Source organism: Calonectris borealis, chromosome 21, assembly GCF_964195595.1.
Source record: "Calonectris borealis chromosome 21, bCalBor7.hap1.2, whole genome shotgun sequence".
Classification (NCBI taxonomy): domain Eukaryota; kingdom Metazoa; phylum Chordata; class Aves; order Procellariiformes; family Procellariidae; genus Calonectris; species Calonectris borealis.
In genome coordinates, this window is record NC_134332.1 from 1,837,197 (window position 1) to 1,862,753 (window position 25,557).

At 60.9% G+C, this 25,557-nt stretch overlaps 1 protein-coding gene across 1 annotated transcript; it reads right to left on the reverse strand.

The window, feature by feature from the left end:
* Positions 1-1,313: 1,313 nt before the first annotated feature.
* On the reverse strand, positions 1,314-24,821 carry PRRX2 (paired related homeobox 2). Its single transcript, XM_075170970.1, has 4 exons — positions 24,136-24,821; positions 2,356-2,540; positions 2,003-2,181; positions 1,314-1,449 (listed from the first exon to the last, which is right to left on the reverse strand). The coding sequence occupies exons 1-4, from the start codon at positions 24,377-24,379 to the stop codon at positions 1,314-1,316; spliced, it is 744 nt and encodes a 247-aa protein (XP_075027071.1). The 5' UTR covers positions 24,380-24,821.
* Positions 24,822-25,557: the final 736 nt, after the last annotated feature.

Below are 25,557 nucleotides of genomic sequence, written 5' to 3' on the forward strand. Positions count from 1 at the left end.
GTCCCCACGCTTGGCTGGTGGCTCTTTGCAGCGGGTGAGGAAAGGGTGGTCCGGTTTCCAGAGGGCTTTGTCCACAGGGTAAAACCTTCGTCACTCCAGCTCGTCCCCCGTTGCTGCGGTATTGGCAGGGGAAGGTGGAGGGTGCGTCTCTGCGGCTCAGTCCCACAGGCGAAGGACTGGGGTGGCGTAAGCCTGGGGCAAGGTTGCCCACCCGGTGTCCATCCCCCTGCACATCCCACCTTGCAACCTCATTAGGCTGCACGGCAGGGGGGGATGAGGGGGAAACCATTTCCTTTCTGCAAAACCAAAAAAGCCCACCCCCACGGAGTCGCCAGCCCCAGACCCCCGCACACATCTGCGGAGCTGCCGACAGGGAGGCTGTGCCTCCGGAAGGCGAAGCCTGCTTTGCCGTTGGCACGAAGCGCTGGGAGCCGCCTACTCAGCTGAAACCCAACAGCTTTTTCCAATTTTCTCTTTCCCTGGGACGGTTCAATGACCTGGGGCTCTGCAGAATCGCTGGCAAACCCACCGAGGCAGGGCAGCGGTGCCTGCTTGGGGACCGGCGATGCTCCCCCCAGGCTCGCAGGAGAGCTCACAGGCTCTGAGCGAGTCTGTCGAGATGCTCCAGCCCCTCCTCGCCCCTCTGGGAAGGGTCAAAGCCTGATGCCATCGACATAGGCAGCTTCTAAATGCAGGCAGTGCGGTGCAGGGGGCTGGCCGGGACCAGCCGCGGCAGGGTCGAGCCGTCGGCTTCCCAAAGTCTCTCCCAAGCACCGCGGCTGGGGATGCACAAAGAGGCGAACACGCGGGTCAGCTTCGGCACGCGCGGTTGAACGCCACGAGTCGCAGCCCGGCGGAAAGGGGGGCTCGTGATCCTCCCACCGCTGCATGCTGTCCCTGCGGGAGGAGAAGACCCAATAACTCTTTGGCTCTCTGGGCGAGATACCCAAATTGGTCAAATCCAATAGTCCAAGATCCTTCCATGTTTGGAAGCAAATTCTTGTTCCCTTGGCAAGTCTGTTTGTCCTTGAAGAGCGCGTGGGGGGTATGTGTGTGTATATATAGCCTTTATTATAAGGGTGTGCGGAAAAGCAAGTTTCTAACCAAGTTTGCTCCATATGTGGCTATAATTATGTGCCACTTCAGCCTGGGACTGACTCTACCTTCAAAAGGGAAGAGAAGAAGAGAGGAGAGGTGCTGAGACGTGTTGGATGAGTGGCATGTGGGTTGGGCGGGCAGCGGATTTGTCCTGGATCGGCACAGGAGCTCCACGCTGTATCCTGGATGAGGCCACGGGGTGGGCTTTGCCCTGGTCAGTTCACGGTTGGCACCTGGTTCTGATGGAGGCTGAACTCTTTGGCTTTGAGGCGCAGGCTGGCGATGCTGTTGGCCATGTTCACCCCTTGGGTGGGCGTCGCGGTCCCGCTGGAGCTGTAGGAGGGCACAGTGCTGCGGGGAGGGAGCAGGGGAGGAATGAGGCATGGCCCACGGAGGAGTCCCCGTGCCCCGCACGGTCCTGCCGGCTTCCCAGGCCAGGCTGGCTGTTCCCTCTTAGACATCTCCCACAAGAGCAGTCAAGGCTTCAGCATTTTTATGTGGCTGGATGCATGTGGGAAGCCCTCAAACTATGCACCAGGAGGCCCTGCCTTGAGCTTTTGGACGAGATGGCTGGACGCGGAGAGCTGGGAACCAGAAGGGACCCATGCCACCTCCCGTGCCGAGATGTGGGAAGGGTCAGCATGAGGCCAAGCGAATCCCTTGCGAGGACCAGGGCCCCCGCTCCGGCCCCGAAATGCATGGAGGCAGGGAAGCCTGCTCAGTGGCGGGCAGGGGATGCTCAGACGGGGATGAAAGCAAAGCCGGACGAGCTCCTTTAGGCCCCGTAAAACTCCCCGCGTCCTCAGCAGCTGCACAGGGCTGCACTCCCACGGCGGTGGGGCGGTCCCCAGGCAGCCTGTCCCACGGCCACCTCTTCCCCAGCTCCTCCAGCGCCTGCACCTACCTGTACGGGGAGGTGCTGGTCCAGGAGAGATACTCCGGGGTCAGTGCGGTGGGCCGCGGCGCCATGGGCTGCTCAATGGCTGCCTCTTGGCTGTAGGATTTGAGGAGCGATGCCGATCTGTTGGCCAGCATCGCCCTCTCATTACGGCGAAACTTGGCCCTCCGGTTCTGAAACCAGACCTGCGCGGGGGGGGAAGGTGGTCAGTGGGGAGCCGGTGGGAGCAGGGATGTCCCAAGCATCCGACCTACGGATCATGGTCATGTGCAGGATGAAACGAGAGAGGGGACAGTCCCTGCTCCCGCCTGGGGACAAGGCAGAAGGTGTTGTTTTCTCCCACACAAACCTTTGCTCACCTGGACTCTCGCCTCGCTGAGGTTCACCCTTCTCGCCAGCTCCTCCCGCACGAAGGCGTCAGGGTAGTGCGTCCTCTCGAAGACCCTCTCCAGAGCCTGCAGCTGGCTGCTGTTGAAGGTGGTGCGGTTCCTCCTCTGCTTCTTCTTCCTCTTGGCCGCCCCGCGGCTCGGGCTCAGGCTCTCGCCTGTGGGGAAAGCACAGAAGAGGCCACATGAGAGCCAGACCCCTGCGAGACCCCACAGACCCCACATGGGGACCTGGCTGGGTTCGAGCCCTCCTGGGGGTCTGCGCTGTCCTGCTCCATACCAGCCGTGCTCCCTGCGGGCACCTGGGACTCTGCGGGCAGCAGCATACGTGCAAGCCTGCGGTCTCCATGAGAATCAAAACCTATTGCAGGACCTGCTGGAGCTTAGGGTTAAACCCGACATTTGCAAAGACCTGTGGTGGTTTCACCATCTGGCTAAAACCACCTGGACCTGATTTTAATACCAGTCTCAGTGGATTCTGGGGCAGCACTTGACCCAAACTGCTGGGACTGCATCTCACAGCCCCCCCAAAATGGGGACACATCCACAGGGTGTATTGGGCTTGGCTCTTGCTAAGGTTTTAGGTCAAGTGCTAATGGACGGCGATGGAAATTCAGCACCAAAACATTTCTGAGATGTGGGTCTCAGCTCCCACCTCCAGCACCCCCCTGAAGCCCTGGCTGTGGCCTGTCCCCAAGGTGACACAGGACCGCAGCCGAGCATCTGCTCATCCAACCCTGGTCTTCAGAGCTACGAACGAACGCCACCACGTCTCACAGAGCTCAGCCTCCGCAGTGTTTATTTCTGGCTTTGCTGGCTCATGGAAACATGAAGCTGAGGGTGTAGTTTGGTTTCTCAGTATTGATCTTGGGCTTTCAGCCAGGCTGAGATTAATCTCCTCTTTGTCACTAATATCATCAGGTTTAGGCAAGTTTATGAAGTCTTTTTCTGAGATACCCAGTCAGCTGCCTGTAAAGGCTTCCTGGGGAACACGTCTCGCTGTCGTTCTTCCTTATGGAGGTACTGGTTAATTATTCTTTCTGTTAATAAAGCATCTGGATCCAATCTGTACCTACTGGTGGGAAAGTATTTTGGAATTATTTGAAATGTTAATAGTTTTATTACATTCTGATTCATAGCAGGGTTATATTGGGGTTTTCTGCTCTGTATCATTGCGGAGGCCATGATGGCAGGAATTACCACTCCCTGAATATGCTCAAGAAATAAATACTTGCTAATAAGCTATTTTGATACTTATTGAATAGATGTGCAGCGTTTTCAGATGATACTTGAGCAAGTAACAAAACCTACTGGAACGGATATTAACTCTCCTGCTTGAAGACACCACCAAGCTGTTGAGCAGGAGGAAACTACGGGTTCCAAGATCTTTAAGGCCAGAAAAACTTGCTTGGACCTTAATTCTGAATAATTCAAGCCATGAAACCAACAAGTTCTCCATCAAGTCCCTAAGGTCCCTTTGTGCCCGAGTATACCACTCTCAAGGGTTGTCCCATCCTGACATGAGCCATGAGGACCACAGAAACCCCAATATCTGATGGCAGGTTGTCCCTGGGACTAATCACCTTCTGCCCAAAGCAGGGTCCAAACTTAGAGCTACTGCAGAGTTTCCTTGCACCCTTCTCTGAAAACCATCCTGCTGGCTGATGCCACCAACAGCATCCCGGTGCCAAACGCGAGCCACGCCAGGGGATGAGGCAGAGGAGGAAGGGTTAAATTTATTTCCATTGCTGGCAGTGGCCTCCTGGAAAAGCAGATGGCTTCTCTGGCGCTTTGCTATAGCGAGGACCAGTGCCAGGGCCTGGGAGTGCTGGGTGCCTCCAACACCCTGACCCGTTCAGGGATGGGCTGGGAGGAGATGCAGGGATGCAGAGGTGGGACCTGGGCACCACCACCGGCCCTGTTCCCTGCCTCCCAGACACATGCAGGGATGCTGCATCATTTTGATCATGATGGGGCCAAACTGCTGGGACCATGGGGAGAGGAGAGCATCCCTGGATGGGAAGGGGAGGAAAAGGAGCTCTGTCCACCTCCCAGGGCCTCACTGCAGCCACCAGCATTTCTCTGGGTCTTTTATTGTGTTCTAGGTGCATTTGGACCTTGGTTGACCATCCCTTGGGCTGGAAACAGCCCGTGCTCTTGTATTTGGGACACGGTCTTCTTGGTTGGGTAAAGACATGATGGACGGCGCTGTGCCTGAAATACGTGCAGGTTTGAGGCCCTTTCCCTGGCCAGGAAACCACAGGCTGCCCTTCGCCGCCGTTCATGTTTAAAGGCTCACAAATAAAATTCTCTAGATTCCCTCCAGCCCTTGTTCCTGCAGCTTCAAATGTTCTGCCAGTCTCTGCTTTCCAGTTGCCCCTTTTAGTTAAACTCCTTTTTTGGTCCTGTTTTCCTTCAGCGAGCTAACGAGCCGCTGGATTAAAATACATGAAGTCCAGCCATGGTTGTCCCCGAGCTTTCCGGGAGCCTGGGACCGAAACGGGAACCATCAGTCTGGGAAGGAGCTACAGGATGTAACAGGGCGAGAGACGTTTCCTTGCGGGTTTATGGCCAACCCGTAGGGCTTCTGGGGAAATTATAGACCCGAGCTTGGTTCAAAAAGTGCCGTCACCAAGGGCACCCACTGCCCCCCACCGAACAGGCAATGATTTCAACAGAACCCTAGTAAATGTATAAATAAAATTTATAAGCCCCCTTCGGTTTCGTCCCCAATTTAAAATCTGGCTATAGGATTTTTCCGTAAGTGATGGCTTCTCTCACCCACTCTAATTTGGCTGAAAGCAAGGAGGAGGAGGAAAGGTTTCTTAAATTAACTCTCGAACCAGCTCTGTAGGATCTGGCCCCATTTCTGGCTGGTTTCTATCTCCCCAAATCCGTGGAGGCAAGAGCTAAACGGCAGCAGGAGCCGAGCGGTGCTGAGCAATTCCCGTACGGGGCTGGCAGGCGTGCTGGGATGGAGATTTAAGACCGGAGTTGGGTCAGGATGCGTCTGGGTGCTGGTGGTTCCTGGGTGGTTGGAGAGCTGCAAGCCCTGGACCGTGCCTGGGTTGGGGCATTTTGTTCAGACCCTATTGCTGGTTTTAATGGAGGGACCTTCTCCTGCACCACAAAACCCCGTGGGATGCTCCAGGGAGCTTCTCGGAGGATACTGATGGCCAAAACCCTTTCCCCACCTACTCACACCTCCCCTAAAACACACTGCACCCCAGCGTAGCTCAGAGCTCCCCAATCCCCCGCAGAAACCTTTGCTTTCCAACTAAATTCTCTGCTATGTTCATTTTCTCCCCCATTTTCCACCCCGTCTCCGTACCGCAGGGAGGCAGCTCCACGCCCGGGGCGCCTGCCTGGGTCCTTGCTCCGCTCAAGGATGAGCCTTGGTAACGGACCAACATCTTTTCCCCATTAGCTCAGGCATCGCAGGCTTGTGGGACCAGATAAATGCCACCCTAATTGCTGGCGGCGTGCGTCTGACAGGTTTACAGCGTGCAAAGTCAGGCTGGATCGCTTCTATCAAAGATGCTTTAATAACCCCAAATCAGCTTTCCAAAAATGAACATCGCTAAGCGCTCTGCAGCACTGGAGAAGGAACGGGGAAGGGGATGGGTTGGGTCCGCTGAAGACCCCCTGCCATCTCGTGCCACCCATCCGCCGGAATCGGATTTAACCAGATTCACTGACACCTTCATGGAGGAATTGGAAACGGGTTCCTCGCCCCAGTGCGCTTCCAGGAATAGGAGTTTGTAATCGCACAAAGTTAAAAACCAGCTCACCGCCATCTTTCTTTTGCCCCAAAGCAGTGCTTGGGGAGGTTACGGAGAAAGCCGAACCCTTGCCTTTGTCAGTTATAATTTGGGGGTTCATTTGGGGCACGGCTGGAGGCATCAGCTTGATTGTCCAGCCCCGAGGTCAGAGGGGACTCCTGAGCCACCCCGCAGCCACCTTCGCCTTCGGTGTATTTATCTTCCACTGATTACAATTTCCACTAAAGGGAAAAAAATGCAGGGGAAGGGGGAAAACGGGGGGGATAATGTTACCGAATAATGAAAGATGACATGGCGGGGAGGATGGGGAGAGGGAGGCGCAGGGGCTTTGTGCAGAGCAGGATGGGCCCGGTGTGTTCCACAAAAAAAGCCTTAAATTGCCCCAGTGTGTTAGAAAAGACACGGGTCTTTTCACCCGTGACGTGGATGAGTTTTGGGGTGCTGGATGTGGCCTGGGTAACCTCCAGCCTCCCCTCCGCAATGCCCAACCTCAGGCAATGCTGCCCGCCCGAGAGCTGCGGGCAGCCCTGGGGTTGCCATGGGGTGCTGGGGGTCACCCCAAAACCCTTCTCCACGTGGGAGCACCGACGCTGGCAAGCTGCGGGCAGCCCTGCGGATGCCATGGGGTGCTGGGGGTCACCCCAAAACCCTTCTCCACGCGGGAGCACCGACGCTGGCAAGCCTGGACCGCGCCGTGCCGGCGAGCCGCCCTGCCGGCGAGCCGCCCTGCCGCCGGGAACTGGGGAGCGACTGGTCCTGCCCCATTTGCAAAGGCAACGGCCCCAGCGCCGCCGGGTCAGAGCCGTGCTGGTTCAGCTGAGCGCCGACCAAGCCCACTTTTCCGGCTCTTGCCTTTTCCCACTGTGCTTCCATGAGTTTTCCATAAGAAGGACTCGGCGGCTTTCAGCCGCCGAAGCCTGGGCGCTGGGGCTTGCCAAGGGGGGGCCCCACGCTGGCAGGGCCCCCAGCCTCCCGCGCAGCAGCCGCCGAATGCTGTAAAGAGGTAATTTTCACTAGATTTCCACCGAGGCTTCGGCTTTGACTTACGACCTCCATTAGCGAGCGATAAACGACCTCCGTGCAGCTGTGATCCAGACCTAACCAACATTTAAAATCCCAACCGCTCGCACGCCTGAGCCCCGGGGACCGCGACGTCCCCAGGCAGGGATGCTCCGACAGGGCAGCTCATCCCTCGGGATGGCTTTCGGTGATGGGCTCCGTTGCCAATCGTGCTCAGTTTGGGGGGGTTTCTTTGCAAAATGCTCATCCCAGAGCGCGGTGTTCGCCCAGCACTGTCCCTGCGACCCGGGATGGTCAGCTTGGCCGGCTGCGAGCCTCCCTTTCCCCCTGGATGATGCTGCAAAACCCCCCGCGTGCACCGTCACGTCCTGGGACAGGTTTTGCTGGCTCCAGCTCTGCCACTTGGCTTTGGGGTGCAAATACCCCCCTTTTTTGGGGGCCGTGCCAGGAGGGAGCGAGTTCAACCCTCTCCTGCAAAAAACTTAGGCTACATCTCCTCCAACGTGTTTCATTTTCCATTGCGCCGCAAACCCCCGAGCCCCGAACAGTTTTCTGCCGTTAAATTATTTCACGCGTTCCATTTATTCGCGAGCAGTTTGCCAAAGACCTTTTAAGCTTTAAATTTTTCACCCCCCGCCCCAGCCAAATGATCAAATCTGCCGTACCATTTACTTCCCTTCTCTGCCTGGAACAGCATTTTTTTTCTCTTTCTTCTTCTCGGGTATAATTTAAGGGTTGAAATAGCCTGGAGGGAATTAGCTGTAAATTCTTCCTAAGACAAATAAATTCAGCCCTCTAAGTTTCTACGTTTTTCAAACTGTTGAGAGACGTTTTGGGTTTGTTTTACTTGAAATAATGATCGTGGCATATCTGACCCTCAGGCTGCGGCCGGCTTTAACCAAATAAATAGCTTCTATTAATTAAGGTTTATCCTTAACAAATAAAACCCCAATTTGATCTCGGCCGGCTGAATTAGCAAAAATAAACAACGGGTTCTCCGGGCACTTGATGTGGATTTAACAAATTAACGCTGGGCCTTCATCAGGGAAGCCGCAGGGTGGTGGAGGCCTTTTACAGCCAAGAAATCCTTTGGAAAAACAATGTCTTTCGTTTCTCCCATGGTCTCTCTCGGTAAACATGTGGACTCCCTTCATCCCTTTATATACTCCGGGGAAGCGAGGAGAGCTCCGGCGATGACGTCCGCCCAAGTTTCATGTGCAATTGTTTAACTTGTTCCTCTAAATCATGCGATGGGGAGGAAGCGTTTCCCTTCGGATCGCGGCGAGCAGCGCCGGAGCAAAGCTCTCGGCTTTGGGAATTGCCCCTCCGCGGTGTCCGCCCGCTCCAGCTCCTTTTTATCCCATAACCTTCAGCTGAGACACCCAAAGCTGGGGGGTGATTCGGGGGTGCACGGGCAGCCGAGCGCCGCTGAACCCCCTTTCCAGCAGCTACTGCCAGCGCTGCCCTGTCTTGGGACGTGGCTGGGGACAGCCCGGGAGCCCCCGGGGGGTTCTACCTGCCCACCCTGGGGCTGTGCGGCGAGGAGGGACGGCAGGAGGGATGCTCCGCAGGCCAAAGGGGCTCGGTCCCGCTCGCGGGCGCAGGCGGCACAGGGTTTGTCGCAGAAGTGACGGTGGGAGCTGCCTACGCTGCTCTTTAATCTCCCCAAATCATCTCGGGAAGCCGGGGGGGGGCTGAGAAGCAGCCAGGCAGCGGCCCCTCCATGTGTGCTGGGTCACCCAACTGCGGTGCCGTTCCTGCACCCACCAGTGAGCCCAGCCTGGGTGCGCGGGACCAACTCGGCGTCCTAGCTCGGGGACAAACCCGTATCGGTGTAACTCCATTTTCTGCGTGGTTTCACCCCGGTACCTGGGGGAGAAGCCCCTTGGGGCCACCAACCCCTGCCCGCAGGGTGCCGGTCCTGGCTTTGCTCGGCACAATGCTGTAATGTCCAAACCCATCCCGGGAACAACCTGCGGGCACGGGGGACCGGGTATCCCTGGGGAACGGGGGCTGCCAGCCCCTGCCCGGGCTCCCCCGCTGCCGGGAGCGGGCTCCGACCTCCTCGTCCCGACCCACCGCCGCTCCCTGCTCCCCCTCCAGCCCAGCCCCAGCCTCGCGAAGACCCCGGGAATGCCGGAGGCTCTGGGGGGGCGATTGAAGCCGGGGGGGTCCAAATGTGCTGAGTCCGAAGGAAACTTTCTCGGCTCAAGTGGCGTACATGAAAAATTTAAGAGAGGGGCAAGCCTCAGCTACTGGAGAAACATTACAGCGAAATGTTTCCGAGGATGTTTCACCTCATTAATTGTGAAAAAACTGAAACGCTGACACGTTTTTACAGGCTGCCAGTTTTGCTGGGGGAAAAGTGTCTCCGTTAAAAAGGAGCAGCAAAAGCCTGGACCAAGAAAGAGGCCAAGGCTGTCCCGGGAGGGCCTTAGCCTGCGCTCACTGACAGGCAGCAGCAGACTGTTTTATGGTTATAGAGCTGCTGCTGCACCAGCCAGAAACCACCCAGCGCCGCGGTTCGCTGCCCCCGGCCGCACCGACACCCGATTTTTGGGAGGATCCTGCCCGGCGGTGCTACGACCCCGGGGGATGCTCCGTGCACAGCCTGCACCCCCCGAGCCCGGGAGGCTTTCCCCCGTGCACCCCCAGAAGCTGCAATTGCTGCTCGGTGGCGATGCCAGGGATGGCGTGCGGTGCCCGAGCACCCATCATGGCGTGTCCGACCAAAACCCTGAGCAAGCCGGGAAGGTCCTGGAGAGCTGGCCGAGCCAGTAGCACCCCTGCATCCCAGCAGGGATGTGTCCAACCTGTGCTGGCAACCCCACTGCAGCATCGCAGCCTTTTTTCGACTCATCCTCATCTTTAGTGCAGCAAACACGGCGGGAACGTGATGCTTAGCTGGGTTTCGGGACCAGAAGGAACTGGAAAGGAGGAGCCCCGTGCTGCGGGATGCTGCCTCTCTTAGGGACGGTCCCAGCCCAGCAGCAGCCACCGAATTCACGGGTGAGAGCCGTGAGCGGATTCAAAGCCGGCTCTCCAGCAAGGGCGGCAGTGATTTATCCGCTGCAAAACCCGAGCGCACAAGAGGGACAAGATCGGGAGGTGTTAGAGCGAGGAGGGGAGGGAGAGAGGGGATGAAGGGGATGAAGGAAGAAGGGGATGAAGAGAGGGGAACCAGCTGCTGGAGAGGCCAGGTGAGGAGCTGGCCAGCCGAGTCATGCTCTGTGATTTAGAGAGGACACGCTGAAAGCTGAAAGCTGGTGAAATCCATGGGGATTTTGTCTGCCGCAGGTAAAGCCCCGAGGCTTTGATGTGCCCAGCCCTCCACGAACACTTCACAGCCTTTCCAACCACACCAAAGGCTCCTGCCCCGGCCGGAGGCTCGTGCGCAGCCCGGCGCGGTGCTCGCCCAGCTGGGGCCAGGCCCTGGGAACGGTGTTTTGGCACGGCCGGCTCCTGCGTCAGCGGAAGTGTTTAATGAATTAATTGCAGCCACGTTCCCCGAAGGAGGAGGCAGGGTCGGTGGGATGCTGTCAAGACTCAGGAAGGGGCTCGGGAACATCTTTGGCCACGAAGCTCCGGTGGGAGAGAGCTGAGCAGCCCGAGGAATTCCCCCCCTGCTCTCCCGGGCGGCTGGGGGAGATGGTGCCGTCACCTGCCTTTTACCCGGGGTGGGAACCGCCTGCCTGTGGACAGACCTTTGGAGAAGGGGACGTGGACAGACCCTGCTGCCGGGCTCACCGGCTCCGGCACGGACCCCAGCATCCCGGCCCCGGCCCCAACCCTGCGGCAGGATCCAGACCACAGAGCCTGGCACTATCAGCATCCCCTGAAACAACTGCTCCAGAAACAGCCTTTAAAGTCAGGCGACGGCGTTGGCGCACGGCGCAGGGCTCGGCGAAGCCTCTCGCTGCGCTTTCCCAGCCGCCTGGCTCCTGCGCGCCCCGGGAGCCGGGGCCGGGGCCATTGTGCAGGGCCGCAGGGCTCAGACTGCCTGGCTGCGCCCGTCGACGGGTGGCACCGGCCCAGGGCATCCAGCCGGGACCCGGGGCGCCGAGCGCATCCCTCGGGCTCGGTGATCTGCAAGAGAAAAATTCCCTCCCAGGGCCGTGCCCGCGCGGGGCGGCGAGTGACCCCAGCCTGGCAAAGGGCTTTCAGGAGCTGCCAAGAGCATCCCGTGCGCTCGGAGGAGGCTGCAACCGCAGCCCGACACAATGGGCTGTCCCGGCTCCAGCGCCGCCATCGCCTCCATTGTGTCAGGTCTCCGTGGGGATGGAGCCGCAGAGGATCCAAGCGGGGGATGAGCCGGGGTGCTGCTCCCCCCCAGATACCCCGGTTTTCACCCTGAGGAGAAAAGCCTCTCGGGAAAGGTTCATCGTCTGCGCGAGTTTGCCGGGGACGGTGGCACTGCGGCAGTCACCGTCGGGTGCCCCGCTCGGCTTTGCGTGGTTGGGATCTGGCCAGGGACTGGCATCTTCCCCGCTCATGGGGGGGGAACGTGCAGCTTAAGGGGGTTCACTCCCCTCTGGGGTGCCCCTTTGCCTAGATGGGGCTGGGGCCACGCAGAGCCTCCAAAAACTCATCCGCAATGGTGCCGGTCTGGGGTGTCCCCCGCAAATGCCCAAGAGGGAGAAGGGGAGACAGGAGAGATACAGGGATGTGGCGCGTGTTGTGCCGCGGCTCCGGCTTTGCCCAGGGATGCTCCGGGAGGCTCTGTCAGCCCAAGGGGCTCCGCGGGTGGATGCTCCTGGCCGCGGGGCCAGGGGTGGCAGGAGCTGCTCGGCCGGGTGAGCCGAAGCCCTCGCGGCACAGCCAAGCGCCTCGGGAAAAGGCACCGCGGTGGGTTTGAAGCGCCGAGCCGGGCCAAGTACAGAGCAGCACCGACCGACGGGGGATCAGGAATTTTAATTTTGTTCTCCCACAAATCTGCCAGCCCCCGCGGTGGAGGCCTGGGGACCAACAAAAGGCGCTGGCTCTCCCCCAGCCGCCGGCGGCCGGGAGCCTCCCCGGCGAGGAGGCATTCACCAGGGGGGGTTTGCTTTCATCTCCCGGCCAGGAGACCTTCTCGTGGTGGGACGAGACCAGCGCTCGGGCTGTCCTGTGCCTCGCACCGCTGCAGCACCCCAAGATGCCCCTGGGGACGAAGCCCCCAGGCACCCACCCGGGACGCAGCCTCCCCGCTTTGCCATCATCGTTTATGCCGTGCATTAAAATAGCTGAGCGCGGAGAGTGGCAGCGCTGGTGATGGTTAACAGATGTGTGAACGGGCTTCTGCGGCGCAGGGAAACGGCCGGCCCGGGCCTCCCTGCCAAAACGCTGGGGTTTGGGTCAGCCCCGGGCACCGCAGCGAGGGGGTCCGGGCAGAGGGGACGGCCACGGTGGCCATCAGCGAGGGAGATACCGGGATGGACGATGCCAGGACGGACGATGCCAGGACAGACGGACCCCACCATCCTGCGTCGGGGCTCAGCATTGGCAGATGCTGCTTCTCTCCCCATCCCGCAAATGTTTTAGGCACCGTTTGGTGCATCCATGATGCAGCCGCAGAGGTGCCAACATCGCTCACACGCGGCCGCCTGACATAACAGGTTACACAGTTTCCCAGCAGGGCACGGGGCATGTGTAAGTAATTAACGCTAATGAGACTTGTGCAAGCGCCGGCCCTGAGAGCAGCACCCGCCTGCGCATGCAAAGCTCCACCAAAAACTCAGCTTTAACTGCAAAATGGTTTTCCCCAGGGGGCTGGGAAGGGGACGGGATGGAGGGTGCCTCGGACCATCACGGTGTCAAGAGCTCGCTGGGACTTTTGCGTGGTGTTTAAAAAAAATAAAACTAATCAGCCCGGGCTGCATAGCAGGAACGCTGTGTAGAGGGCTGGCTCCCAGCCAGGGACCCCTGGCATGGTGATCCCAGCCTTCCTCTCCCCTCCCCACCCCAAAAAAAGTGGTTTCTTGAAATTTAATAAGCAAAAGCCCATAGCAAGCCAGCCTCAATGGCATCTGGCACTGAAACCCAACACCAGCCCGGCAGGTTAAAGCACAGACCCCATTGCATCAGGGTCATTGCCAAGAGGGAGGGAAGAGGACGGGCAGGGACGGGGGGGAACGGTGGGAACCCCCACAGTGTCCCCTCCTGCCGCCTCCTTCCACCGACCCGACTCCTCTCTCGCTTTTGAGGCCAATTGGGCGTTTTTCACACCCAGGCCAAGATGCCACCGAGCACCCATTTTATCAGCGAGTGCCGGCACCTGCCGAGAGCCTGTCCTGCGACCGCCGGCTGCGTCCCTGGCCGGGGGACCCCAAAACAATCGGCTGGGGTGCGGGACGGGTGCGAGCCCCTGGCCAGGACCCCATCCCACCGCCACCCCGAGGAGGACCCTCGTGGGCGCGTGCACGCACAGACGTCCCGGAAACCCTCGCCAGCGAGCAGCATCGCTTGTCCTCCGGTCTGGTTTTCATTTGAGGTCGGTGGCCTCTCGCCAAATTTATTGTAAAACATTCATTTTAATAAGTGGCTCATATCTTTTTTTTTTTTTTTTTTTAAAAACCCAGCCCGGTTAACTGTTTCCAGGTTAAAACGGAGCCGTGCGCAGGGACGGCAGGGATGGCAGGGACGGCGGGGATGGCAGGGACGGCAGGGATGGCAGGGACGGTGGGGACGGTGGGGATGGCAGGGACGGCGGGGACGATGGGGACAGCAGGCAGGTTGCTGGAGGCAGGTGCCAGACGTGGGGAGGACACCAGGGGACACCTCGGGGATGCCAGGGTGGGGGCAGCTGCATCGAGGTCCTGCTTCTGCAAAGCCCAGCGGCGCTGAGACCCTCACCCTCATCACCCCAAGCCTTCATCCGCCCCAGGTCCCTGGGGAGCCCAAGTACCATTTTCCCGTGCTGGGGACCCCAATCCCAGCAACAGACTGGCTGAGGCCCCAAAACCCAGCCAGGAGTAAAGTGGGGGACACACTGGCACCAGTGTTTGGGGTCTTAGGGTGCGGGTTGGGGACCTCCAGGCACTCTCATACAAGTCTCATTAAAACTTAACCCCCGATGGGTAACGGGTTGTGCTGGAGATGCGAAGGGCTTTGCGAAGTGGACGGTGCCTGGTAGTTTAGTTTCGACATTTGTTTTAAGTTTTATAAACCTCTAATACTAATAGAAATGCTTCAGTGTCTTTTAATTTAAATGAAAACAGTTATTTTTTTAATTTAAAAATTCCCCTGAGGTATTTACAACCCCCCAAATTACAGCCATGTGGCCGGCCCAGCCAAGAAAGTGAAATCGGTGAGGAAGGAGTGTGGCGGCCGCCCCAGCCCCAGCCGACCCGGCACGGCCCCAAGCAGCACCACGCCGGTGGCCGTCCCCATGTCACCCATGTCCCCTCCACAGCACCCCATGGATGCTTTGCACCTTTGCTGGGGATGTGGGATCCCAATCCACGGGGCAACCAGCCCCCCAGAGCTGCCAGCCACGGCTGTCCCTGGCAGGATGGCACCCTTGAGGACAGCCCCTGCAATGCCCTGCATGGCTCAGGGTGCAGTGCAACCCCCCCCACGCACTGCAGTGCACTGTCGAGCTTGGGGTGCGATGGAAGCCTCCCCCATCACTGCCCCGTGTGAGCTGGGATGCGATGTGATCCAGCCCCCATTAATTCCCTGCACAAAGGGGCTGCAATGCAATATCCCTGCCCCTGCTGCAGTGCTCTGCACAGCTCGGGATGCAATGCAATCCCGCCCCCGCCCCAGGGAATGCCCTGCATGACCTGGGGTACAATGCAATTCCCCTGCATGACTCAGGGTACAATGCAACACTCCCTCCCCCTGCAATGCCCTGTACAGCTTGGGGTGCAATGCAACCCCCACACACAATTGCAATGCCCTGTACAAGTTGGGGTGCAAGGTAATCCCCACCCAACCAATGCGCTGCATGAACAGAGGTACGATGCAACCCCCCCTGCACAACCCAGGGTGTAATGCAACCCCCCCATACACACATTGCTTTGCCCTGTACAACTCGGGGTGCAATGCAATCCCCACCCCACCAAGCAATGCGCTGCATGACCTGTGGTACAACGCAGTTCCCCTGCATGACTTGGGGTGCAATGCAACCCCCCCACACACACACTGCAATGTCCTGTACAGCTCAGGGTGCAACGCAACCCCCCCCCCAATGCCCTGCACGACTCGGGGTGCAGCCCACAGCCCGGGCCGGCACGACCCGCTCCACCAACACCTCTGCTCCAGCTCTGTACCTGGGCTGCTCCCCCCCCACAACCCCCCAGGCTCGGCACCCGGGCTCAGCCCCCTCCCCAACGCCCAGCTCGCGCCAGCGCTGCCATGTGCTCCCCGGCGCTCCCCCGGCTCCCCTGCCATGTGCACTCCAGTTTCCTTGCGTGTGAAGCCTGCAGCCTCTCAGATTCAGTGGCTGGAAAGGATGGCGCCTCTCCACATCTGGTTCAGTGCGCGAGCCTGGCGCCTGGCTTAGCCACAGTCTCCATTCAGAGACACACAGACTTTAATAGACTCATACAATTCTTCCTGATCTATCACTGCAGCCGCAGCTGAAAAGCTACTTTATTATATGCACTCCAAAGGGGGATGAGGAGGGAAGGGGAGGGGGCTGGCGGCTGGCGCTGCCGTTCTCTGAAGGCTCCCAGCCCGCCCCGGCATCCCCCCAGGACCTGAGCTGCCCACCTCCCCCCCAACCCCAGCCCTGCCCTGGCTCCTGGGGGCCGTTTGTCCCCCAGCCCCGGGGTGAAGGAGCAGCGCCGCGGCCTCGTTACGCCTCCTGCTCAATTAACGCCTGCGGCCTCCCGAGCTGCTGTTTGCACCCCGGCAGCGTGCACAGATGGGGCAATCCCCAGCAGAGGGGGGAAGGGTGGCAAAGGGGACCCCGTCTGTCCCCACAATGTCCCCAGAGGGGTGTCACTCCCCCCCAAGCTGGGACAATTTCCCCCAACCCCTCCAACATCAGCGTCCCATTTACGCCCCAACTCCCTGCTAGGGGATCCGCAGCCGGAGCTGCGGGCATGGGCTGCCCGTGGGCGAGGGGCTGCCCCGTAGGCAGGCACCGGACCCCCTCCCCGCAATGCCCCCGGCAGGTCCCAGTGCGGGGGCTGGTTTTCCCTGGGGAAGCGCAGGGCAGGGAAGCATCCGGCAAGGGATGCTGAGCACGGACGGGGCGTTTCGTTACGCCGTGGGAAGGCTGGAAAACATCGCCCGCAGCCATGTGTCCCTCGGGCGAACGCGAATGTTGGGAATGCCTGAAGGGGAAGGGTGGGATTTTTTTTTTAATTCTTGGAAATTTGGGGGTGTCTAGTGAAAAACAACCCGGTTCTGCCGTGGCAGCGCTGGCCAACAGGCATCAGAAAACCACCTTGAAACCCCAAATCAGTCCTTCCTCACCACGAGGGTTTGTTTTCCCCATCCTCCCTGCCCCGGCTGGGCATCGCTGGCCCCACACAGGCACCGGGACCGGGCAGGGGACGCTGCCTCTGCCCACTGCGCTTTCACCCTCTCCCCAGTTGCTTTTTCCAGCCAGGAAAAAAACTGATCTGCATTAACCCTGGTCTAAATCCCTGCCTGGTCCCAGCTCAGCCCGGCCACAACGCGCTGCCCCGGCATTATAAAGGATGCTCTGAGCCTGCCCGGTGGCTCAGGACCCCATCCTGGGAGGATAACTCCTTCCAGCTGCTGCTCGTGCCACAGGGAGGGGACAGGGTGCCAGCCTGGGGACACCAAGCCTCTGACAGCCCCAAAGCACCCGGGTCCCATTCTGCTTCAAACCTCATCCCTTCGGCTCAATGATTTTACAGCTCTGAGGGGGATAATTCCCCGTGGCCGAAGGAGATCAGCCCCGGGAGAAGGGGTGATCGGCCTCGCTCCCTGGGAGAGAAGAAGGGTTTCTAACGAGGCAGCCTCAAAGCCCCAAATCATTTCATCAGCCTCCCAGCTACAGACACACGCCCAGGCTCTCTTAAAATGCTGATTCGTTGAAATTCGCCCATCTTGGCTGCGCGGAGTCAAAATTTCATATTTTTCCTGTGAATCAGCCCCGTTCCCTGAAATAACAGCCCAAAAGGAGAGGGGAAATAGTCTCGCACTGAGCTGTTCCTGGTCGAGCTAGACATAACAGCCCGGGGGGGGACGGGCAAGGTGTCCCCGCGCCCCGGCACCCTCCTGGGCTGGGCACAGCTGTGCCACAGGGTGATGGGAGCTGCTGCTGGGGCTCCCAAGGGAGGGAGGCAAAGCCCCGTGTCCCCATCGCACATGGGATCCCCCCCCGTCCCCTCCGGACCCTGTCGAGCGGTGGCTTTTGCAGCTCTGCCCCACTCTCCTGCACCCTTTCCCTGCTGGAAAGGGGGGTGGGAACGAGCATCCCCCATGGCGGTGCCCTCCGAAAACCTGGCTTGCTGGGAGTGCCGAGGGCAGAAAAAAAACAGCGATGAGAATTGGGGGGTAAAAAGTGATTTTCCTGCCCTCCTGGCCCAGCCAAGGCTGCTCCGGTTCTCGGGCTCCCCCAGCAAGGGGGGACCCATCTCCCCACACCCTGGGTTTGGGGTTTTTTCTTTTCTCCCTCTGGCACCGGCTCCCCCGGCACAGATGCGAGTGTGTGCGGGGACCTGGTAGAGCCCTGCAAACGCTGCAGAAAACGTGCTGGTAGGTATTTCCCTGTGCCCCTGGAGAGGGCTCCGAGCAAGCAGGGCTGCTTCCCGGGGCTGCAAAAGCCCCCGCTCCAACCCAGAGCCACCCTGAGCAGGGGTGGTGGGAGCCTGGAGCCCAGGTGGGGGGGTCAGCCCATTTAGGGGCAAATTTTCCCCAAATTGGAGCCCAGGTGCCACCAGTCAGTAAGAGCCTGACTGCACCCCGGGGCGCAGAGCATCCTCCCAGCGCACGGGGAGGAGCGGGGTGACGAGCGGGTGTCACCGCGGGAGCAGTGGGGTGGCGAGCGGGTGTCACCGCAGGAGCAGCGGGGTGGCGAGCGGGTGTCACCGTGCGAGGAGGGGGTGGCGAGCGGGTGTCACCGCGGGAGGAGCGGGGTGGCGAGCGGGTGTCACCGCGGGAGGAGCGGGGTGGTGAGCGGGTGTCACCGCGGGAGGAGTGGGGTGGCGAGCGGGTGTCACCGCGGGAGGAGCGGGGTGGTGAGCGGGTGTCACCGCGCGAGGAGCGGGGTGGCGAGCGGGTGTCACCCTTTGAGGCTGGAGGGGACAGGGAAGCACAGAGCAGTGGTACCAGGGTGGGCCCCATGCCAGAAGCCCCATTAGACCCGGGGGTCTCCCAGCCGTGACCCCCACCCCAGGGTTCCTCCCTGTCTGCGCCTGGCAGCGGTTTGTGCTGCTCTGCCTGGTTTTGGCAGGGCTGTGACCTAACTCAGCCTCTTGCCCTGCCCGCGCCATGGGAAAAGCATCGCTCCCACCCACCCCGTGGTTTTTGGATGGGCGAGACCTGGGGAACCAGTTTCCCCCCATCCATGGGACAGGGGACCCCCAGGCAGCCCACGTGCAGGACAGCGGGTCCCGTGGCAGTGACGCAGGGTGAGAGCCATGGTGGGGGGGTCCCCAGTTAGGGATGGGAAGCCTGGCTGGAGGGGTCACCCTGCAGGTTGAGGCTGTCCCTTGTCCCCTGCAGCAGCCCAGGGGGGTCCCTCCCCATAGCTTTTTTTTTCCTGACTGGGATACACTGGGCTCCCTGCGAGCGGCTGGAAACCGTCTGGGCGAGCCAGGACACGTCAGGCTCCCCATCCATCCCTCGCCTGTCGCCAGCCTCGCACTAAGCGCAAACAAATGTGGAGGGCCGGGAGGCGGGCCGGGGCGGGGAGCTCCCGCCTGGATTAATTGGCGCTTACTCAATACGCGTTGATGGATGCTGCACCGGGGACCTGCCAGCATCGGGCACCAGACAAGTGCTGGTCTTGGGCACAAGGCCCAGCTGTGCTGTCCCCTCCCTGGGGACCGTCCCGCTCCAGCAGCCTCGTGGGCACCGTCCCTGCAAGGAGAAAAACCCCTTGTCTTGGGGTCTGCAGCCCTCAAAGCCCTCCAGGGAGGGAGATGTTCCCAAGCAGGCGCTGGGGACGGTGAAGGTGACGTCTGGTCTCTGAGAGTCACGGCCGTGCAAGGATGGCTCCTGTCCCGGTGCCACCCAGCCCGGCTGCACTGGCCTTACAAGGATCGAGACGGCTCGCCTCACCCCCGGCTGCGGATGCCACCGTTCCCGGCTCTGCCACACAGGGACCGTCCCCACCAAGGGCCCTGCAGGAGGTTTGCCAGCTCGGGGGGATGCCATGGACAGGGGATCCTCTGCCCAGGCACCCTCAGCTGATGCTGTTCTGGGGAGCAGTGAGGGACCACGGGTGCTGTAAACCCCACGCCCCAGCCTTGCTGTCCGCCGGCGGGTCGTGTCCCACCCCAGTGCACCCCAACCTCATCCCCCAGGCCGGGGCAAGCAGGTCGTGGTGCCACCCCGAGCAGCCAGGACCCCTGCCGTCCCCTCCTTTGGGGGACAAAAGCACGAGAGCCTCTCCTTGAAGAGCTGCAGCCACGTCCATCAGACACTTCTTTAAGCCTCTTCCCCCTGCGGGGGCTGAGTCGGGGTCCCGACACCCCCGTCCCTCCCTGAGCAGAAACCACAGAAAGCCTCCCAGCAGAGGGGCTCGGGGGATTTCCAACACTTTCGGGGCCGTGGAAAGCAAATGGGTGCTGGAGAGAGGGGTCTGACGGGTCTGGGGTTACGGGGCAGGGGGTCCTTGGCTGGTTCCCTATGCCCGCGGCCCTATCCTGCTGGCCCCAGGGGTCTGTCTTGCCCAGGGGGTCGGCCACGAGTTAATGACGTTGGGTTTTATTGCAGCTGAGCCGCGTACGTGCAGGGATGTCCCAGGGAAGGCAGATCCCCATGGGCACAGCCCGGCCCTTTTCCAGCAGCGTTATGTTACAGGGCTGCCTCCTGCCCGTGCAGCCCGAGGGGCCGAGGTGTCCCCGAGCTGTGCCCCCCCCGTCCGGCGGGGACAAGTGCCATTTAGGAAGGGAGAGATGCGCAGCCGAAATGTGTTCTGTGAGCCAGGACCAGCACTGCCCCTGGGCTGGGCCACCATGGGGACATCGGCCGGGACATGGCTCTGCCTCGGGGAGCAGCTCGGGGCTGCTTGGGGCAATCAGCCAACGCTTGACCCCAAAAGCAAGCCCCTTCCCCTTTTCCTGCCCCTCCCTGCCTCGCTTCTCCCTTTTCAACTCCCCTTGTTTACGTAATTAAAACCAATTTACTGTAACATCATCTTAATCCCCTCCGCCCCCTTGGGTGCAGCCTCTCCTCTCGTTTCATCACTGCTCTGCTCAGCATCCGCACAGCCCCAGCGCGGGTCGGAGGGTCCCTGCCGCCCCAGGGGTGAGGAAGGGGCCCCAGGAGCTGCTCTGCAAATGGGGTGCCCAGTGGCCACCACATCCCCCATCCCATCACCCAGTCCCACCGGCTGCAGCCCAACGGGCAATGTGTGCCTGCCCCATGCCGGAGGATCCCCTCAGAGGGGCTGTAGCCTTTCCTCCGAGCCCGGCCGCGACAAAAGTGGCTCTTTCTGAGTTTTCAGCCCCGAAGCGACCGCCAGAGCCAGCGCCCGACTCTCTCTCCCATCCCCAGGCGGCACCAAAAGTAAGTTCATTGTTTGAAAAGCCATCAGTCAAGGCCTGCTGGCTAAAATTACCCTCCTGCTTTATCATCTTGAGAACATTAAGGGCTGTTGTTAACAGATGTTTCGCGTTACACATTATTTGTTAGTCTAATGAAAGGAGGTGAACAAGCTTTCAAGACCTCAGAAGTTGTGCGGAAGGTTTTCGATGGGAGGCTGCCGCACCGCTCCGGGGGAGGATGAAGATGAAGATGATGGGGATGAGCCCTCGCCATCCTGTTGGCATTTCCTTGCTCTTGCCTGGCTTGTGGGATTTCTACCTCTTAATTTTTGGGTGCCGTGAGAGCAATGTGTTGCACAGATACTGGTAGTCGTCCTCCCAAGAGGATGAGCTGGGTGCCCTCAGGGCCAGTTTGGGGCCAGGGCCAAGGCAGCCCCCTTGGCTGGAGAGGGAGGTGGGGATGGCTCTGGTCCTCGGTGCCAGCGGGAAGGGATGTGCCAGCCCTGCAAGGGACTGACGGAGGGAGCAGAGATGTGCCCAGGGCCCCGGACATGGGGCTGCCCCCAGCCGCCCCCCCCAGCTGGGAGAGCTGCGGGACCAGGGGTGGTAGGTGAGGCCAGGGAGGAGTTGAATCCCTCTCTGCAAAGAATAAAACCCTGCCCTGAGCTTCTCCGGCTCTGCCAGGCTCGGGAACAGAAGCCTCCTCCTGCTGTGGCCGCCTGGGGAAGGGGAGAGGGTTTCGTCGAGGTCGCAGTGTGCTGAGCACAACCCGGGGCTGCCTAAAGCATCCCCGTGCCAGCTCTGCCAGCGCGGCCCCCCGGACCTCGGCGAGCCCAGCCCAGCGGAGGGGCTGCTCTTCCTCCCACCCGCGATGACCCTGATAACGGCTTCCCGGCCGGAGCGCAGAGCCGCATCCTGCAGAGAGACTCAGGTACCGGGCTCTGTTTGCATTGATAATAAACCCGCTGCCACCGACCTGCGGGGCTCCAAACTTGCATCTGGTGGAAAAAACCCACGATGGTGAAGAGGAAGACGGGAGAAAACACTGAGAGGCTGTTTTACTTTAGGATGCCAATAAAAGATAACGTTACCAGTAAAAGTTCCTCTGCTGTCATCACGCTGATGCCGAAAGCATCGCAGATGTGTAGCGAAAGGCTGATGCTCGCAAAGGCAGGGCATTTGCTTGGTATCTAGAGTCTCCCCATCTCGATTAGGAAATTGCATCCCAGTTTAGGCAGCGGCAGTGGGTAACGGGTCTCACAGGTTGGTGTTTGCACGCACACAGGTTTTCATCTCTGTTTCCTTGTTCTCTTCTTGCTCACTGCTCTCAGCTCCCATCGCTCAGGTATTTCTCTCTCCAGGTGGAATCAGGGGGAGAAATGCTTCCACTCCTGGATGGGTTGTTGGAGCATCCCAGATGCTGACAGAGTCTTCATCCCTGCAACCTCGCCGAAGCAGGTGCTAGTGGGAAACATCCACATCCCCCGTGGTCCAGTGGTGCTGGGATCAGTGGGCCAAACCCCACAGGGCCTCTGCCCCAGGAGGAATGGGCTTTTAGGGTGAAAAATGGGCTTGTGGGGATCAGCCAGCCCCCTGGTTCTCTCTCTGGTATTTGCATCACCCCTGGTCCCCACTGAGCCTCTTTGGGGTGTGTTAGGAGCTCAGCAGGGTGGTAGTTTCTCTGCTGTTTTGCAAATAGCCCTGTGAGACGAGCCGGCTGCTGCAGGCTGGGCCGGGTTTCCAATAGCTGCGCTGATCCCACACGGCATACTGTCCCCCTGTATGGTCCCAGCAGCAGGCGAAAACCTCCCCGCAGTCCCAAAGGCAATGCGAGAAGTCCAAACAAAACCCAAGGGAAGGGGAGGGAGGATGGAAAATAACGCCAAAAATACCAGATACCATCCCAGAAAGCAGCGCCCAGCCTCACCCAGCCCTCAGCATCCCAAGCAAAGGCAGGTTGGGGGGGTTCAGGGGGGCTCCTCCATGGAGGACGGAGGTTGTGCAGGGAGTGAAATGTGGGTGGGAGAAAGATGCTTCAGACCTGCACGCAATGCGGGAGCTGCAGGAGGGGACAGAGGGAGCACCCTGCATGGGGGGGATTCCCACTGGGGGCCCCTCACCGCAGGTTTGGGCAGCCTCCGGAGTGGGCTGAGCCCCCTTCACTGGCACAGCTTCCCGAGTGGGCTGTGCACCCCTGGCCAGGCGCAGGTCAGGCCCTCAGCAGGACCGTCAGCACCCCAGGGCTGCACTCCGGGGGCCGCAGAAAACAAGCCCAGGGTACTAAAACCCAGCCGGGGGGCAGGTTTGGGGGATGTCACCCCCAAGGTCCCCTCGGGGTGGGCACCACAGCCCGGGCCGTTGAGCAGTGGCGGGGCTGCACCTCCACCCCACGCTCTGCCTCCCCTCTCCTTCTCCATCCCCGCCTTCCCTCCGCCACCTCTGCGCCCCGAGGGGACCCCCAGCTCCGGGGGGGCTCTAGGGGCTGTCGGGTGCCTCCGGACCGGGGCTTTGCTGCAGGGACGGGGCGAATCCTCCTCGCCCCCGGCCCGGGCACCGGAGCCGGGATGCGCCGGGGCCGGCGGAGCGGTGCGGAGGCATGTGCGCTGCCCAGTGCGGGCGGCAGCCCCGGAGCACCCGGGCAGGCGGGGTTGTCCCGTTAAAAACGCGCCTCCTGCCAGGACCTAGCGCCACGAAGCCGGGTCCCGGATCGGTCCCTGTCCCCTCTCCCAGCCCCGGCTCTGTCCCACCGTTGCTGTCGGTGCTACCGGCCCGGAGACGCGCTGCGGCGGGCCCTGGGAGAGGACCCGCTGCGTCCCGGTCCCCGTGGTCCCGCCGGGCCGCCTCCGCTCCCCGGGCCCGGACACCGAGGCGGGGAGCCCCGGGGGAGGGGGAAACCCCGCAGGCCCTGCAGCTCCGGGACGCACCGGCTGCCCGGGACCGTCCCGTACCCGGCACCTCCGCTGGCGGCGGGGAGACAGCCGCTGCGGGGTCCCTCCCCTCGGTGCGGGGTCCCTGTGCCCCCCGTCCCCGGTACGATGTCCCTCTCCCCCGGTGCGGGGTCCCTGTCCCCCGGTGCGATGTCCCTCTGCCCCAGCCGTCGGGGTGTCGGCAGCCCCGCAGCTCGCCCCGACGGGGGTCACCCCTCGCCTCCACCCGCTCCCCCGGTCCCCCCCACCCCGTAGCGGGGAGACACCGACCCCCTTTGTCCGCGGTGCCCGACTCCGCAGCTCGGCCCGTGGCGGGGCGCGGGGCGGGGTGGGGGGGGACGGCGGGGACACCCCGTCCCTAAGGCTGCCCCAAACCGGGGGGGCCCGTCCCGGGGCGGCGGGACTCACCGTCCTGGGGCGCTGCCTCGCTGCCGCTGCTGCCTCCCGACGGCTCCGGCATGGCCTTGCCGCCACCGGCGGGCGGGGGACCGGCCGGGGGGGTCCCGTTCATACCGGCCGCTACCTCCTCCAGGTCGAGGAGGTGGCTCACGCTGAAGTTTTTCCGGCTTTGAGGGTTTTCGGGCGGCTCCGGGCCGCGCACGGCGCTGGGGGCGAACGGCTTGTCCATGGCGAAGGCTGGCGCCGAGTCCATGGCTCCCACCCCCAGCCCGCAGCCCACCCCGAGGTGCCGGGCCGCTCCCCGGCCCCCTTCCCCTTCCCCACCCCCACAAAAAAAAAAGAAAAACAACAACACAAAAACAAAAAAAAAGAGAAAAAAAATGATTATTAAAAAAAAAAGGGAAAAAAATCACGGCTGCCCTGTGAGTCCGGCTCCCTCCCCAGCCCCTGTTCCGCCTTGTGCTGACGTCTGGGGAAAAAACCACGCTCCCAGCCCAAACTTTCTTCCCCTGCTCTTTGCTCTGGAGCTGTTCAAACAAACGCCCCTGCTCCGAGCCGAGCGGGGCGGCCCCTCGCCCCCCCCGGCACCGCGACCTGCCCCCCTGCCAGGGGCCGAGCGCCGCCGGCAGCCAAGCCGCGGAATAAGGGGGGGGGGGGACACACAGAGAGGGAGGGAGACCCGCTTTTCCCCCCCTCTTACCCCATCCACATCATCCCCCCCCAGCCCTGCTTTAAGTGCTTCTATCAACAAGTGTAAGTGGCTGCGCTCCGTGGGGAGGATTGGGGGGGGGGAGAGGGGCCGGGTTTCCCCAGCCCCAAATGGGGCTGGAGGGAGAGGTGACCCGCAGGTTAGAGGGGGACACGGCCCCCTCCACCTCCAGCCCCCCCCCCCGGGTCCCCATCAACCCCGGAGCAAGGTCACCTCTCCTGGGAAAAGCCTGGCTCTCTCGCCTTAATGAGATAATTACGTCCTGCACCACAGTTAAAAACTCATAGGCTGTTTCCCTTGGGGTTAGAAAGAAACCTCCCTAATGAAAACCAGCCACCGGGAGAGGAAAAGGGAGTTTTTCCTCTTAAAAATTATATATATATATATTTATATACACATACAGATATATGCAGGGAGGAGGCGGTGGGAGGGAGGGGGGCAGAGCCAGCGGCTGGGGCTGGTTGCTGGTGTCCGGCGAGGGCTGGGCTCGGGGCGATGAGCAGAAATCGAAGAGGTTAACGGTTATTATTTCTTCCCCTTGATTCCAGCGTGCTCTCCTGCCCGCTGCTGCAGGCACATATGGACGGGGTTGCGCGTACGCAGGGTTCGACGCGCAATCTCCGAGCGAGACCGGCCGCTGCAGCCCAGCTCTGAGCTCATAAACATCCCTGCTCCAGCGCAGCCGAGGGAGGCAAACCCCTGGCTGAGTTATTTTAACATTT